The sequence below is a fragment of the Anser cygnoides genome, chromosome 3 (assembly GCF_040182565.1).
Source record: "Anser cygnoides isolate HZ-2024a breed goose chromosome 3, Taihu_goose_T2T_genome, whole genome shotgun sequence".
Classification (NCBI taxonomy): domain Eukaryota; kingdom Metazoa; phylum Chordata; class Aves; order Anseriformes; family Anatidae; genus Anser; species Anser cygnoides.
Genome location: NC_089875.1, coordinates 43,225,322 through 43,242,144, shown reverse-complemented (window position 1 = coordinate 43,242,144; position 16,823 = coordinate 43,225,322). Strand labels below are relative to the sequence as shown.

The 16,823-nt window shown below is 39.6% G+C and overlaps 1 protein-coding gene across 10 annotated transcripts in view; it reads right to left on the bottom strand.

Annotated features, from left to right (window-relative positions):
- The window catches only part of PCNX2 (pecanex 2), a 159,500-nt gene that overhangs the window by 26,678 nt on the left and 115,999 nt on the right, over positions 1-16,823 (bottom strand). For all 10 annotated transcript variants that reach the window (XR_010830285.1, XM_066994046.1, XM_048047223.2 and 7 more), the window contains 3 exons: positions 14,995-15,053; positions 12,359-12,574; positions 952-1,205 (listed from right to left, as the gene is read on the bottom strand). Coding sequence is in view for 9 of the 10 variants with exons in the window: in XM_066994046.1 (XP_066850147.1) it covers positions 952-1,205; positions 12,359-12,574; positions 14,995-15,053 (529 nt within the window). In the remaining variant the exon portion in view is untranslated. The remainder of the gene's footprint in view (positions 1-951; positions 1,206-12,358; positions 12,575-14,994; positions 15,054-16,823) is intronic.

Here is a 16,823-nt window from a genome sequence, read left to right as displayed (position 1 = left end):
CTTCTAAAATTAAAAAAACCCCACATGCTTACACACAGTTTTGCTTCTAAAATTATTTAAGACACCCCAGTCTGTGTTTTACAAAGTAATCAACTGCATGACCAAAGCACCTTTGTGAGGCAATGATCTTGTTTTAACTGCATTGGTTTGCTTGCAAAAAAAGATGACTAATTTATTTACAAGAGGTGTCTCTCTAAGGTTGACATGATTTTTAAAATTGCAGAGACACAGGTAGGGAGGAAATGTCAGAAATGGTTGGGAGCTTTGGTAATTGGCTTATTGGAAGTACCAACAGCATAAACAGCAGCCTTTGGCTTTTGTTGCTTCAGCAGAAGACAGTAAAGCATAGTGAACTCTTCATTTGCTGGGTTAAAAGGGTTTGGCTTTTCTGACAAATAACTATCTGTGTGGTCATTGTGGTCTTAATAACACTGCAAATATAGAATTGGTATAAATGAATAGATGTTTAATCAATGGAATTCACAAACTTCAAATGTGTTGTGATACTCACATAAAACAGCAGGTAAGAAAGGGGTTTATGCTGGTAACAAAGTACATTTGAGAAACAGCTCTTCAGAGAGCTCCAAAGATCTTTATGCTTGTTGATTTTTTTTCCCAGAAAAAAAATGGTAAAAAGGTGAAATCAATAAGAAATAACAAACTGTAAGTTTTGCTTTGTAAGAATACTTCCTCTGCCTTTATCAGTAGATGTTCTTGATTTCTGCTTAAGCATGTCTGCAATTTTCTGTACTACGTGTAACTGGCCAGGATCATATGTAGCAAAGGGAGATATGAGTTAATTATCCCTACCTAATATTGAGTCAGTCTGACTGCCAATGGTGGAAATGAATAAATACAAAGTCAGTTACTTCAAACTCTAAAAGCTAGCCAGAAAGCTAGCCTTTAGACACACCTGCATAGGAATACAGTCCACTTTACCAAAGAGTTTACCTTTATATAGTATCTGATAAGTATTCTCCGCAGATCAAAAACTTGCAGCATTGTTGCAGCGTTGTTATCAATGATGCTATATCCTTCCAGGATGTACTGGGTTCGTGTTATTTCCCATGTCAGCCATCGGAGGTTAAAGGCTGCATTACATGATAACAAGTGAGGCAAGTGTCCGGGCTTACAACAGCAGCAGCCTTCATTGTCTTCATCTCCTTCTGTTATAGCCTCCACTTCTCTCTGCTGGCAATATGTCCCTTGGCAGTGAGAAAAAGAGAATATGCTGCCAGTTATTGTGGGGGGAGGAAACAAAGAACTTCCTCCAAGCAGAGAAAGTATGATTTAAGGCTCTACATGCTTAGCAAAAATCTAATAGAAAGAGCTATGGCAACAAATTAGATGTGCCAATTGATCCATGTGCAGTAGCAAATAAAGCGCTATACATCATTTATTTACTACTATTTACTACCACCTATAAAAGCCAAAAGGGCCCAATCTAATGTTCTAGGCATTTGGTTCTGAGCTGAGCCAAACTACAGACCACAGCTTCTGCCTTAATAAAAACTCACCAGGAAGCAACACTAAAGATTCTTGCTCCATCAGGCATATTAAGCAAATTGATCCAAGTCCCAGTCTGCTTCTTCAAATAACATACAGGATGCAAACAAAGATTTTACAGTCTGTCAGAGCACTTATAAAATCTGGGTTAGAGCAAACTATCTTGGAAGGCAGGTTCCAAAAATAACATGCAACTGGTTGTTCTCTCTCCCACCGGAGTAAAAGCTACTCTGGATCAAACATTTCTAATGAATAGCACTAGTGGCAGTACATCATGAGGACAGAGCAGCTCTCTAATTAGCCTATTACACAGGCCTTTAGATCAAAATGGAGGAAATCTTTCTGAAAAAGTCATGTTAACTCAAAAAGAAGTTGTGAGGCAGATGCAGCAACAATAATATTTCTGCTTTGCAGACTGCATTTCTGGCCTGTGCTGTGCACACTTCATGGTCAGCCTGAGCCCTCAGGATTTAAAAGCTATAAATGTGGTTTGAAAACCATGTAGGGCACTACAAATCAAAACCAGAGGTGGACATGTGCTCCCCACACAGTTCTCAAAATACATGAGCTAGATTTTCTTGACATGTAACCTTCTTAAAATTTACTCTCTGTGGGTTGTTGCAGAACTTCCTCTCCCCGCTGAACTTCTACAAACTATCTTTCAAGGCCATGTAAGCTACACATACATCTCACATGGCCTTTCCACCAGTGGTTTCGGTGTCACCCCATGAGAAAGCTGGCTCAGTCAGCTTCCAAATGGTCTCAAAAGGAGAGGAAGGTGCTAGACACTGTACTGCAGTTTCCGGAGAGGGATACACTCAGTTAAAGCCTTAGCTGGCATCAAAGGCACAACACTTACCAGCAGGCTCTCATCTGTTCATTACATGTTCCTTAACAAGCGTGTCTCTTACATACTAATTTGAGTTTGCATCTCTGCTACCGCTTACCTTTCATTCTGGGGGAAAGTGTGGTATGGCATATAAATTTAACATACCGGCAAATACACTTCAGAGCACATCCTGTGTTCTCACAGTCAAAAATAGCAAGAAAACCACATGATTTGAAACACATCATCTCTCTGAGAACTTTATTGCTAGAGATTATATAAAGAAAAATAAGCAGCATCTGCCAGGACCAACAGACCTGTTCTGTTGTGCCAGTGTAAATGGGAGAAGAATTTGGGTATGTTCGAAACTGAAAACTTACAGTGTGTGTGTAAATCCAGCATTGTTCACATACTCGCGTGTGTTCCCCCTTGGACTTCAGGGATATACAATTATGACTAATTACTAAATGACTTAAGTAACCTAAGTATAAACATCTATCCGATCAAGACTGCCACAAAGTACAAAGCATTACCTATCAAGTCGACGTTTCCAGTGGGACTGGACATGAACTGGCTTGCTTCTGCTTCATATTTCACAGATTTCTACATGAATTAACACTTAACGCTCAACAGCTAAAAAAAAAACAAACAGTAACTGCTCTGGGTCAGTGGATGCTTTCCTGAAGCCAAGTCAAAAGACATTGTACTCAAAGCAAAGTAGGGAAAGGCATGTCCCTCTGTACAGAGCTTGAAAAGGGTAAAATAACTACTCCTTGCTGGTGCTGTTACTATTGCTGTTATGTCTATTTTTTGAAAGGTTGAATGTCTTTCAGTATTAAACTGAATTTAAGAGAAGAGCAGTCCTCATCCCAGGTGCTAAATTAAACACTGACAAGAATTTGTAAGTGGTGAAAAGCGCAAGCCTAATAAACAAGTGCCACTAATCCCCTTACAACTAGTGGAATTAAAGATGGGTTTGCTTACTCTATGTATCCCTATTCTTAAATCTAGTTTTTACTTTGTAAGCAAGTATCACATTTCATTCCTACCAAATGCTGGCTATGCTTTTAGGTGCTCTCTATATTGCCTGTATTAATTAATACCTTACATTATTAGTAGAGACTGTAATTACCAGTTTTCTTAAGCCAAGTACTTTGTAAAATATGGGCCCTAAAGAGACTGATAACTGGTGAGTTCGAGGGACCCTCAGTGTTTGAGGGAAGCTGTCATCACATGCATCACAAACAGAAGAAGCAGCGAGAACAATTATTTCCATTCTCGGCTAATTCAACAGGTAAAAATGTCTCCAAGTCATTTTTACTAGATAATTTTAATCAATGAAACTTAAAATTCTTCTACAGTGAATACAATCAACATTGAACCTGGGGAGCCAGAGGCCTTCTAACTGGGCCTGTATTATTACAAAACCTCTGGGAACAAACCAAGGAGCTCATGTGGTCATTTCACAAATGTATTCCAAAGAATGGAATCGGGGCTGTGCTCTGTCAGCATCTGGCAAGCATGCCCTTGCTTAACAACAGCTGCTTGATGCATTCAGGTACTATCACCACAGGGATTCGGTGTCTTGATTGCTTGGAGAGCCTCTGTTTACTTTAAATGTGTGATCTGAGGCATGGCCAGTGTTCTGCCAAAATACCAAATCCCTGGCTCGTGTCCTCAGTCCCAACTCATCTGCTGATTAATATTTCCAAGCGCCATCTAGAAAAGAGACTCGGGTCTGCAAAGACAAAAGGCAGACTTGATGCTCAAGTTCATGTTGGTTCCCGTTATTTCTTCCAGTCAGCCCTAGTGAGACTGCCATAAATTTTCTTTCATCTTTAACTGAACCTTGCTTTAGGCCATAATGCACTGGCTGGATTTCAATGCCACAAATTTTCAAGTTACTGAAAATTTTCATTTTACCAGTGCCTGCCTCAATCCCTTTTGGTTCATTACACTGGTACTGCAAAGACTACAAGCATGTGCTCAGCATTATGCATGGAGCCAAAAGGGGCAAGTGACAGCAAATAAAGTTAAGCATCTGCGTGCATCTTTTACAGAACAGTGACCCCAAACTTTCATATATATAATGTTATAAACTGATGATTAAAATGTCAATTTTATATTGCTTCTCCAAAAATGATCAAGTTCAAGCAATTCTAAGAGAATTATTCATAAAACCAAAGAGCAGGGAGCAGAACGTGCACTTCAGTTATGCAATATAATTAAGTGTAGTACCATTAAATATTAAAATACAGGAAAATGTTTTCACTGGTAATCAGTCATTTCAAAATCTGAAGGAAAACATTTTTTTTAACATTTCTTTCTGCAGCAGAAAGAAAATAAGCTCTCCTGCTCCGCTCTGGCTTAGTCATTCACTGTGACCCTTGCTAGCACAGATGAGGTTGATTCATCTGTAAGATATCTAACACTGGATGGTTGCCAAAAATTCATCAATGCAAGAACACGTGCCAGCTCAACAAAGCAAGGTCAATCTATGTGAGCTCAGGAGAAAACCAGTGTGAGAACTTGGAACTCTTTCTATTTTCCTGACAACGTCAGGACCTGAAGACCAACTTGTGCTCTGCTAGCATGATCTGACCTAAATGGAAATGAGAATATTGGAACTGAAGGCTGTAATCTCACTTCAAGAGGATTCAGAAAATGTATCTAAACTAATGACCATCCAGCCTTCTAGAATTTAAGGCTGAAATCAAAGTATGCTTTTGCATTTAATTTTGCAAACTGAGTGAGTGAAAGGAAAAGCATTATTCAGTACTGAAGGGCCAGAAAGAGAACCCTCTAACACAGCAACATACTTCTAGAAGCAGTTCTATAAACTTATTTATAAAACTAAAACATTTCTATAAAACACTCCAGTTTAACAACACATCCAGAATGCAGATAAATTATTGTGGCTGAAGGCTATGATGGCTTGAGCATCTAGGACTGCTGACGTACAAGCACCTAGAGTGCAAATGTACCATGAAAGGGCTCACATACTAATGCTACCCCACAGATGTTAAGATCACAAATCATTCTCCTGCACTTCAAGCTTTAAACTCTGTGACCCCAACAACCAGCTTTGGACTAAGGGATTTAACTAGGTGTTAAATTTGAGGGATTGGGCCAGACATAGAGATGGGAGCCATGAAGACAGACTGAAGCCCAAGGTAGGGTATATGCAGAGGTCTCTTCACCAAGGACTCCACAGAACTGCCTGTTTGTTCACCATTCGTTTCACAAAATCATTAGCATTTTACAAATAAACGCATTACAGTGGAAATAACACAGTGACTTTGTTCCATCAAGTTCTGCAAATCTAGATATTCTTAAATTCTAATCGACAAGGCTCCTTTACCCCTGACATGTCTTTTCTACTTAGCATAGCAGCTTGAAAGGTGGCAAGTTATCACCCAGAAGAAGCGTAAAGAGCTAAAAGACAGCAAAAGGGTATTTACCCCCAAACCAAGCATTGTATTACAGCTCTAGAAATAAAAAAGAAAAAATACTTCAAAAAGGAGTGAACTGAGCTCCCAGATGGAAACTCAAGGATCGCAGAACTGGACACTTTGTGGAAACTACCACCTGCTTTGGTTCCTTCCAGGTTGTTTCCTTGTAGAATTGGGATTACAAATAATAATTTATAAACTGTGAGAACCTCAGCTTGTTTCAAAGAAAAATCTCAGGACTTAAACAAAAAAACAAACAAAAACAACAACAAAAAAGCAACCATACTAATTCCTCAAACATCAAAACTATTAGTTGTAAAACTGTGCTCTGGTTTTCAACAGCTTCGGGTGCTTTATGCCCGAAAAATAGCCTGTTTTTTTTTTTTTTTTTTTAAAGTAGATCAGTTGGTCTAACAACAGATATCACCTCTCCTCAAAAACCTCTCCTTTTCTTGGTCCACCAAGACACATTGTGAAGCCCCAGGTGAAAGAAAGCATTCTCAAAGGTGCAGGTTGTTAAACTTGCAGCTACCAAATACCATGAGAACCTCCCACGTCACCTCTTTTGGAGTGCAATGTAGTGCAACATTTTGTTTCTGACAAAGAAATATTTTCACTAAAAAGGCTACTGAGCATCTAAAAACATTTTCCTTCCTTCCAGAAGTCTTCCCCAGTACACCCATATATACATGTAAAATTGTGCAAGGGAGGAAAGGGAAAAAAGGCATCAAATATTTATTCTAGCCTGTGTTAAAGAAACTGAAGTATTCTAAGTCTGTTTGAAATGCATAGATGGTTTACACTGCTGGAGCACTACTGTACACCTAGAAAGGCTTCTACATCACAGATTTCCTGCATTCAATGTGAAGTATTGTCTTCCCTGTTTTGTGTCTTTTCAAGTAGTTCACCGTGATTAAATCAAAGAAATCCTTCTGCATCCTTTCTGTTCATGCCCATAATATTTCTGAACATCGTGTTTCTTAGCCTTTGTTCTTTCCTGCAAACAATGTGCATTCAATTCTTTTAACCTTCTCTCAAAAGAGGCGTGTTAAAAATGGCTGCTTTTCTCTGAACTCCTTGTAATTTATCAATATCTTTTGATGGTTTTGTGCATTCACCAAATATACATCAAGTACGGTCTCATGAAAGACATAAAGGTGGGAACTTTTACTTCCCAACAGCATGAACCGATTTGAAAAAGTAAAAAGTGAATGCTGCATCCAGTCTTTAAATAATGATTGATTCTCGCTCATGCTACAGAGCCTTCAAACAGAAATCAAACACCAACAAATACTCCTTGCACTGGTAATGTACTTGCTACTGTAATAAAACCATACAGCATATACACACGCTGCCAAAATGAGTAACTGTCCTTGTTTCTTAGACATCATTACTGTGCCTAAAGCATATACCTTAAACTGGCTGCATTCATACGCCATTTTGCGTGGAAAATAAACTAGCTAACAAAGAGAAAGCCCCACCAGCAATCCCATCCTGCTGCCACAGCTGCCCGCCACTACGTGCAATTACATCTGTGCTTGCTCTGTGCTTCTTCCCTTGCTTCATCTAATGAAGTTCCAAGTGAAGCGTGAATATTGCACGTGCAACATTCAGTAACAAAATCACAGCAGAGATTTAGAAGTTAATTATATGATTGAAGAATACCGGGAATGAGTTAGAAAACAGCTCCTCAAGATTTCAGCAGCATCATCCATAAGTAATTTCTGCACATGCTACGCCTAACTGGATGTTCTCCAAAAGACATTTTGTTGAGGCACAGACTAAACAGGAAAATATTTTAAGGCTTCCTCGTTCTACAGGGAACTTGCGGGAGGTAGATATTTTGACATTCTTTCTGCTTGTTCCTTGATTGTGGGTTTTCCCCTGTCTCTTCCTTCCAAATTAAATGATACATTATGTATTTCTTCTGGCAGGTTGCTTTTAGCGTACCACTGCAGTCTAGCACAGACAGTATCGTTAAGTTACCAAAGAACTTCATTCCCCCACACTAATGTGCAGCTGCACAGTCCAAAACTTGCAGGAAGTTTTCACCAACCCCAAGCTCACCAATACCCTCTCCATTTTCGGTAGAGATGAGCATCTCCTCTCGGTACCTGGAGGTATTTAAGCCTTCCCCCTGCATTACACACAGGACAAATGAAATGATGGAGGCACATCCCCTCTCCATCACTTCAAAGGAGAGTGAGGAACTAATTCATACAAGCTGCTCAATTTGAACAGGACTAAAGATGGATGAGAGGAATGCCAGCTTTGCTGACTCTCTTCTTTCAGTTTGTTCAAACTGTATCTTCTTACCCGACTGCAAAGATGCTTTTCATTTAAAAGCTGAGACGCATGCTTCAATTATACACAGTTAGAAAGCAATCTGGATCAGTCATTTTATAATGCCAACTCTTAATTAAGCTGGATGCAAACACGTGAGGTGGTCTCTCCTGCCTCCAGTACACTTAAACTAGGAAGACACTCTGACCTTTTCTTTGGGCGCTGCTGTGGCAGCATTGCCAGTGCATGAGAAACACTCACAGGAAAAGCTAGAGCTCCTCAATGCAAATATTGCTTTTGGTTTACTCAGAAAACAGTTGCAGACACAGAGAACACTGCTGTGATTCACTCATTTCCCAGGCAAACGTGAACTTCTTATTTAAGGAACAGCAGATTTTTAGGGCTCTCAATTAAAATTGAAGTAGAAGTCAAGCAGCCAAAGCTCAGAAATTACAGACCTCAAGTTTGTCCTCTAGCCCTTTTCTTTCTCTCTTTGTGGGAAACCAATCTGTACAATGAATGAAAACAGGGTCCTATGTGAAAACCAGCACATGATCAGACAACCAAAAATAGGGACGTGAGATGCACAAAGCAGAGGAAATGTGGTTGTATGTGGACTGAAAGCCTAGTGTTTATCAGCAACTGCCTCTTGGCTTTGTAAGCTCCAAAGTTCTCCCAGCTGTTTCACGCACTCTTCCCACATGCAGAAAAAACCCTACTCTACTGAGTTGTACCCCACACCCACCATGGAGCAATTGCAAGACCTGAAATGGAAGGAACCTACCCAGCTGGGGCAGGAGATGGTCCTTCCTGCTGCTTGGGGCAGCCCGGTCTGACTTCCTGCCCTAGCAGGCAGCGATCCTGCTCAAAGGGAGGAACAAAGGAAACCTTCGAAGGAAGATTTTCTGCTCAGTCTCGGCTTTCACAGAGCTGACAGCAGCCCTTGACCTGTCCCCTCACACAGCTTCTGCCTTCAGGTCAGACCTTCTGGCTCCTTTTAGTCAGACTCTGTCTTCTCTACGTAACTCACGGCCCCACTAGAGCAGCCCAGTTCCTTGATGACACAAGAATGTAACCTGTTACACAAAGGACACAGTCCTGCAGCATGAGTTATCTAAATCAAACCAGTCTCCAGTGGAGACAAAAGCAACACCCTGGTGTCAACACACCACCTCAGCCCATCCACTGGGCACACAGCAGATTACCTGCCCACACTCTGTCTGGAGTCTGCAAAACGTTTGTTACTGTCTGCATCAGGCAGATCCATCTTATCCAGCTCATGCCTGGTTCCCCTCTGGGCTCATCTGTTTCTGCTTAAACAGCCTTGAAATTCTTGTGGTTTCTCTGGCACCTACTCTGCATGGTCCTGAGGGGTTTACTCTTACATGTCCAATGCTACTCGTTCAAGCTGTTCTCTCCTCAGGTATCTTCCATTATTCCATCCTATTAGTGTTTTTTTTGTTTACAATGTAATCTGAATCTTCAGACACCCAACTTTCTCTTCCCAATATATCCTTCTCTATCTTGAGAAAATATTCTGAAAGACAGAGAAATCTTCGCATACTTATCACGTCCACGAGGACAAAAAATAATCATACATTTTTTTCTTGTAGTCTAGGTGAGATTTTCATTTTCATTTTTGCCACTCCTCTCCTCCTCTACCCCCCTCAGTAATTTGTCTGTGCTTTCCTGGTTCATGTTTGCTGCTGCTTTGCTGGTCCTGTGGATCCATGTCCTTTGAATGCTCAGTCAAAATGCTCCCTCAAAGGCTGCCGACCCTCTCCTGAGGAACATGAGAGCCTGGGGAGGGGAATATTCATGAGAAGAACTCAACTGGCTCCAAAAGGCAACCTGAGACACATGACAGGCTGCAGAGGCTCAGCGCAGGCTGAATTTAAAGACCTGCTGCAGAGAGCAGACATGTTAGATCTGCTCAGAAAGAGAGGCACTGTTAGGCAATCGGCATGGAAATGTCAATTTTCAGAACCATTTGTTTGCAGAAACTCTGATTTTAGGGAATACAGAGGTGGCACACTTGACAGGTGGCACACTACAATTTTGGAGCTTTGCTCTCAGACTCAGACACAAAATGGCACCTGGTAATGAATCAAATGATAATGATTCAAGCTGTCCCAAAGTCAAAGTCCTCCTTGCAACAAACCTATCCAGTTATTCACTACTCAACTTTCAGCTCATTAAGCCTGCCTGCTTTTTATCTAGCCAGAATGTGATTTGAGCATCTTCTCATATTTTTCATCTATATTTGCAAGATTTACTTTTCTTAAACTGCATGGGGGTGGTGATGAAGGAGAAGGACTCAGCAGGAGGTGGCAACTGCACAAAGAAAAAACTCTTACAATTTAAGCATGGAAGTGAGATTTCTTTTGTTTCAAACCCTATAATGAACTATTTTAACACAAAAAGATGATGAGCAAAGATAATTTGGGGAAATCAGGATGGATGATAAAGGAAATGTGCATTGTCCTGTTTACTCAAAATCCCAACAAAAATAAACTTAATGCCAACATTTTCCAAGACACATCACTTTTTAGACCATCCTGGAAGTCACTTTTATTTTCAGATCTACAGAAACGAATTAAACATTTTCTAACTTCACAAAGTTTCCATAAAGAATTGTACTTTGAGTAACCTAAGAGGCACCAAAATGACAGATTGACTAAAACTGTCTTCAAAAAAAAGAAGAAAAAAAAGCAATTATCTTAGAGATTTATCAGCCTGTGAAATCAGCAGTACTACAACTAAGAGACTTGAACTGTCACAGTATTTAACTGTTCTTGTAGAGCAACACAGATTTGCATTTGTCTGGCATGGACATGAAAGAAATAATAGCAAATTCCAAATCTGCCGAAAAAAACTTTCCATCTCTGGCCTTTATAAGGTATTAACCTCAGCACCTATCTCAAACACAGGAGCACCACTGCATACCTTGGGGGCACACAAGAAGATTATATTTGCACAGATGCCTTTGAAGTTGAAGAAAGCCACAGACACACACATACATCACCATCATCACGAACAACAAGAAATTACTAGGCCGATAAACAAATTCTTTATCTCCCTTTCCACTTGCTTTTTTTTTTTTTCTTATAATTTGCCTCTGTACTGAATAGGTATCTCACCAGCTACCACAATACTGAGATTTTTCAGGTATTTACTGTTTTCCACATTAACTTTCCTTATCTTCCTCCCCAGCATACAGAAAGGAAAGTGAGCATCAAGCATATACCACAACCTGCTCAACATCCTACGGGGAGTCTGTCACAGAGTCAAGACTTGAGCCCACACATGTTATTTCCTATTTCCCTCCCACACCTAAGTGCATTCAAAGAGCCAGTCTGTCTCCTATTTTCTCATACTCAACCTTGCTGAAAAGTTGCCTTGATTATACACTCCTCTGCATGTCGCCCATTAGATGCTCAGCCCTTGAGCCTGGGAAGCTGTTTATTCTAGCATTTGAAAACTCCTGGCATCTGCGATCGCAAAGTGGTATCTTTGAAAGGTTACAAACCCAAGCAACAAACACAACCACTGTGTATAGCATGAAGTGAATTTAAAAACTGTTTAAAAGCTTTGTGGGTTTACTTTCATTTTTCTCCCTACTTTATGCAGAACAACATAATAAAGGACACGAGCATGATACTATGAGCAACTGACCTCACAAATACCACAACATCTAGGAAGAGGAATGCAGTCATCTTTTCCTAAAGAAGAGAGCCCTGACAGAGGAACATATTGAACAGCTGAAGTCAGATCTTCCTAAATAAAAGAGAAATGAAGCCCTGATTCATTTGCTTCTCCCCGCCTGGTCCACTGTGATGGAGACCATCTCACCACCAGCATCTTGCATAATCTCACATGGGATAATTTCTGTGAGAAGAGTCATTATGATATTTGGTATTTTTTCAAAGACCAGTTTGGGTGGAAGTTGAACAACTTAAGAGCAACTTCAGTTTTCATGGTTATGGAAGGAGAGAAATAATCTTAATACATGACTGAGTGTAACTTAAAAGATCCATGACCATAGAAATACGTTTCTGAACATCTTATGATACTGCAGAACATGACTCTAAATTTCTTAATATCTAGGTTTCAAAACAGTCATTCAAATAATGATAGAAAGAAATACAGAGCCTTTAGACACAGACAAATATCTACAAAAAGAAAGAGAGAAAATACCCTTAAACTCCACTACAGAGCTGTGATGGGTTAAGAAAGGCAGACAGTTTTTGCTGCAGTTTTTGTTGTTACTTAAATCATCAGGGATCCTTACCTCGAAATTCCAGCCCTCTAAGCTGAAAGGTGACCAGGCCGTTTCCAATTTCAATCAAGTGCACAAAGGCATTTAAATAATCTGATGCCAGAATAAAACAGTCTCCTGTGCTGTAGTTTCCCCAGCGGCCCAGAATCAAATCTCCACAAAGAGACTCCTGCAGGGATCTTGTCAAATGCTCATAAAAAATGGAGTTGAGATTATTGTCGTCATTTCCTGTAACCAGAACAGTACACGTTTGTTAATTAAGTAGACAAACAAACAAACAAAGCCATTCTGCATAAAGTCCTACGTTCTTTATTTCTGCATAAAGCATCTCCCGCTGGCTAGGTGGTATCTTTATGATGATACTTTATACAGACTGCATGTCCTAGATGCCTTTTAGACCTTTAGAGAATCAGGACTGAAGCTTTTGTTTATTATGAAGAATACAATAATTCGAACATCAAATTAGTGATAACGTAGTTCAGACTGAACCAAATTACCTCCTTTGTGTTTTACAACAGCAAGAATTTTTCAGCTCCATTGAAAGACTCTACTAAGCTAAGTTAACGTCTATATATTGTTCTTGATTTTAAGTAACCAGAAATCATATTATTTCAGTACATAAGCTTAAATGTAAATATCTAAGATATTTAAATTTCTGAGATTTTTACTGACTAAAGAATTTGTCACACACTTTCCATTAATTTACTTGGAGTTACTTCTTTTAGATCTCCAGGAATTTTTCATTAGCCATGAAGTGTCTTTTAAGATGATGGCACATATCTTAAAAAAAAACAAAACCACATTTAATATATTGAAAAAGAATGAAACAAGGTTCATTCAACGTGAGAATTGCTACCACTCTCTTTAAAAATAGCATCAGCTGTCCAGTTATACATTGGTTAGGCCAACTGTCTAGGTAAGAACATGTCACAGTCTAAAAGTCCAATCTCAGAGGTCTGCAGCATTTATCTGTACTAAAATTAGCACTCTGCGACGATAATTAGAGGAAGGGAATAAACCTTTCACAAATGCTAACATAGTGCCACATAATCCAACGTGGTGTTGGTTTGTGCTTGTACTCTTTCATATAATATATACGCTTGATGTGAGAAATATTTTTTTTTTTCTGTAAGGCATCAGTGGCTCACCTCTAATACTTTTTAAATGTACGTACATGAATAGATATACACATACAAAGCAACATCTTGTCCATGCATGAAGATGTGTGAGAGTGCGTAGGAATACATATGTACAGGTACGCATGCATATTTATGTATGTCCATATTTAAGCAGATCTAACACTGAGAAAAAAAGAAAGGACAAAAGGCTATAGTTTCCCCCACAAATTGCTCCTCATTACAAGAAGAGGAGTGGGCACATTTCTACACAGATCTTCATCACCATGGCCATTACACATCTAGCCCCAAATGTATGGATACACAGGTGTGTATGTACATGCAGACATATTCAGCTCTATACCTTCTGTAGTATGTTTGTCAAAAAATTATTTTTTAAAGCACACACAAAAAGAGTATGTTGCTTGAGCTATGCTTTGAAAAACATAATTAACATATATAATTAGCATATATAATAGAGATTATTGCTATCAGATGACAGAACGACCTCGAGAAACATCTTAACACTTTGCGTTGAAATGATACATAATGAAAAAGCATTATATATGCCTTGAACTGCTAACACTTCTCTTGCCCTCTTGGACACCCTGGATTACACCTGAAGATGTGTATTTGTACATGCTGTTGATCTAATGGATAAGCATAAAAAGGGAGGTTAAAAATGTGACAACAATAATTACAAGGTAAATATCTCCACAATATAAGCCTCTGACAACTCAGTGGAAATATAAAATCAGCTGCAGAACATGAAAGAGGAAGAAACCCCCTTGTGAAATCCTGGCCTCTCTCAGTGGGACCAGGATTTGGCACAAAATCTGGGTGTCAGATTCTGCTGGAAGGGACCCTGACCTGCCAGGTGCTGGAGAGCATCGGCTCAGGTATCAATACACTCTCCATGCGCACAGACTGGTCAAAAAATACTCTCACTCCCCAGTCTCACAGGAATTGCCCGGTGCAATGCAGGAAGGTGTTTTGGATTGCCATGGATCAGAGCTCACTTAATGGACCATTACATGGAAGAGAAGCCTATGTACTTTCTTTTTTTTTAAACCCTTCCTATGTATTTTCTGGTTTCTCCTTCTCTTCCTTTCCCACACACCAGAAAGGCTTCTCTCCAGTGAACAGGAGATACCTGTCAACCCAAACTGCTTAGTGGTAGGGACGCTGTTAATCTGCTGCTTTTTTCCAGAATGTTTTCCTGATTGCAGCTAACCTTTTGAGTCTAGCTAGGATGTCTGCTGTGTGCTCCACATAAACAAAAAGGCTGTTTCTAACCAAGCGATTTGCAGGCCAGCAGCTATCTAATCAGCTTCATGTAACTGAAGAGCAAATTTACTTACCAAGGCACATGACATAAAGAGGCACTTTGTCACATTTAAAATGCTCTGGTTTGTTCACACAACATTTAAACCCTTTGCATCTCTTTAACTTTTCAGCTGAAGTCCTAATGGAGTGAATAGATCGCGTTTTACAAATCAAGCAAAACAAATCACCCAAACTCCCAGGCCATACCTGCATCCTTTTCGATCTGAATTGCCAGTCTTGTGTTGGAATGGTCCGACCTTTTGGTGCTGGAAACAAAGACACATTGTACAGCCAGTTCTTTTTCTCTTAAACAAGATTCTCCCAAATACACGCTTTTATTTTCTTTTAGACATATCTTTACATTCTATACCATTATGCAATTCACACTCCTAACCTGGTCCTCAGTTTATTCCAAGTGTGCCTATACAATGGCTCCTGAAGCACATCAACCAGGTGCCAACAAAACACTGAATAAGAAGAACACTATATCAGTCTCTCTTCCCTTCTGAGCCTTAAGGGCAATAGCTCAACTTAAAGGGTTTTGTTTGTGTGAAAGTATTGCTGTGGGTGTATAACTTCTATGGAAGGAAAAAAAAAATCAAAACACAATTCGCTTCGAATTTACCTAGACAGCAACGACAGAGTCCCTGGCCATTCTCATCTCTTAATAAGGAGTGAATTCTGTGCTTTAGTCCAGAAACTCTGCCTCCCTTAGGAATGACACTGTCCCTAACTGGGGTTTTCACTATACCAGTAGAATATAAAGCACATGGGAAAAATGGTCACAGAATAGAGGGCAACTGTAAGGTACATTGGATTGAGCTTTTATTCCTACCTGCAACAAAAGATATTTACAAAGTCTGAAGACAAGGAACAAGTAAATCACTGCGGGCAAGCTGTGTCCAACAGTGGTTGCTGTGGTGGCTAGGGATACTCAGCACCATGAGTCCAAGACATCTCCCAAGCCTTCAGGGAACAAGTGAAAGCCTCCGCTAACAGGAATGCTACAGTAAACATACTTTATTTTCCTGAAATACTGCTCTGGTAATGGTGCTTTAGGATTCCATGTACATTTTCTGTATACAAGTTACTTAAAGGGCTGGAAGATTCTGAGCTGAAGCTCTAAGCTCATGCTGAAGCCGCCTGGGGAGAAGGATGCTGCCGATGTCCCTAATGTCAGAAAGTCTTTTCATCCAGTTTCTGCAGCCCACCCATCCTGTTCCCAAGAGCTCTGGAAAATGCACTGACAAGAAAAACTACACACATGCTTTCGTGTAGTAGAGAGAAGAGGAACAGAACCGCTGTACTTCCTTCCCTACTGATTTTTGCTTTAAAAAAGCATGTTCTTAACTTTGCAAGAAATACAGTTGGTGAGAATATAAGTCTTAATTAGACTTATTTGTAATTAATATTAGTACATTATCTACATACATTAACATTTTATTTGATGTATTATTTATCTTCCTGCCTCTGGTTGGCTGAGCTTATTGTAACTGCAATTTTCATTTCCTATGCAACAGAGACCGGTAACGCTGGGGGGCCTTCTGAGCAATTTGGAACATAAAGAATGATTATATTTCAAAAAGGTTGTCAGAATTCTTCTACCCTAACATACATCCACCTGCAAATGCAACGTATGCAAGAGTAAGCATAAAGATTACGTTACAGAATTTAATCAATTTTCTATTCTCAGCAGAGAAACGTTACTGATTTCAGAACCCGTATGTTTTAAGCTTATGAGGCTCCTTTTTAGATTTCAGTCCCTCTGAAATCAGTGTGGCAGAATGAAGTACAAGTACTTCATTCTTTATACTATTCTTTACTCCAAATTTCTATCAACCCGTAAAGCACTTCTGTTCTTGAAGCATACTGAAACCAATACAAATCACGTAATGTTTCAGAAAATTCCATTCTATATTAGCAGGAATCCTTTTGCACAGTATGCAGCTCTGACTCCATTTCTTTCCCTTTTTTTTTTCCTTTTAGGAGAGATGCATGAAACAATCAGGGAAAATTGTGAGTGCTTCAGGTCTTCT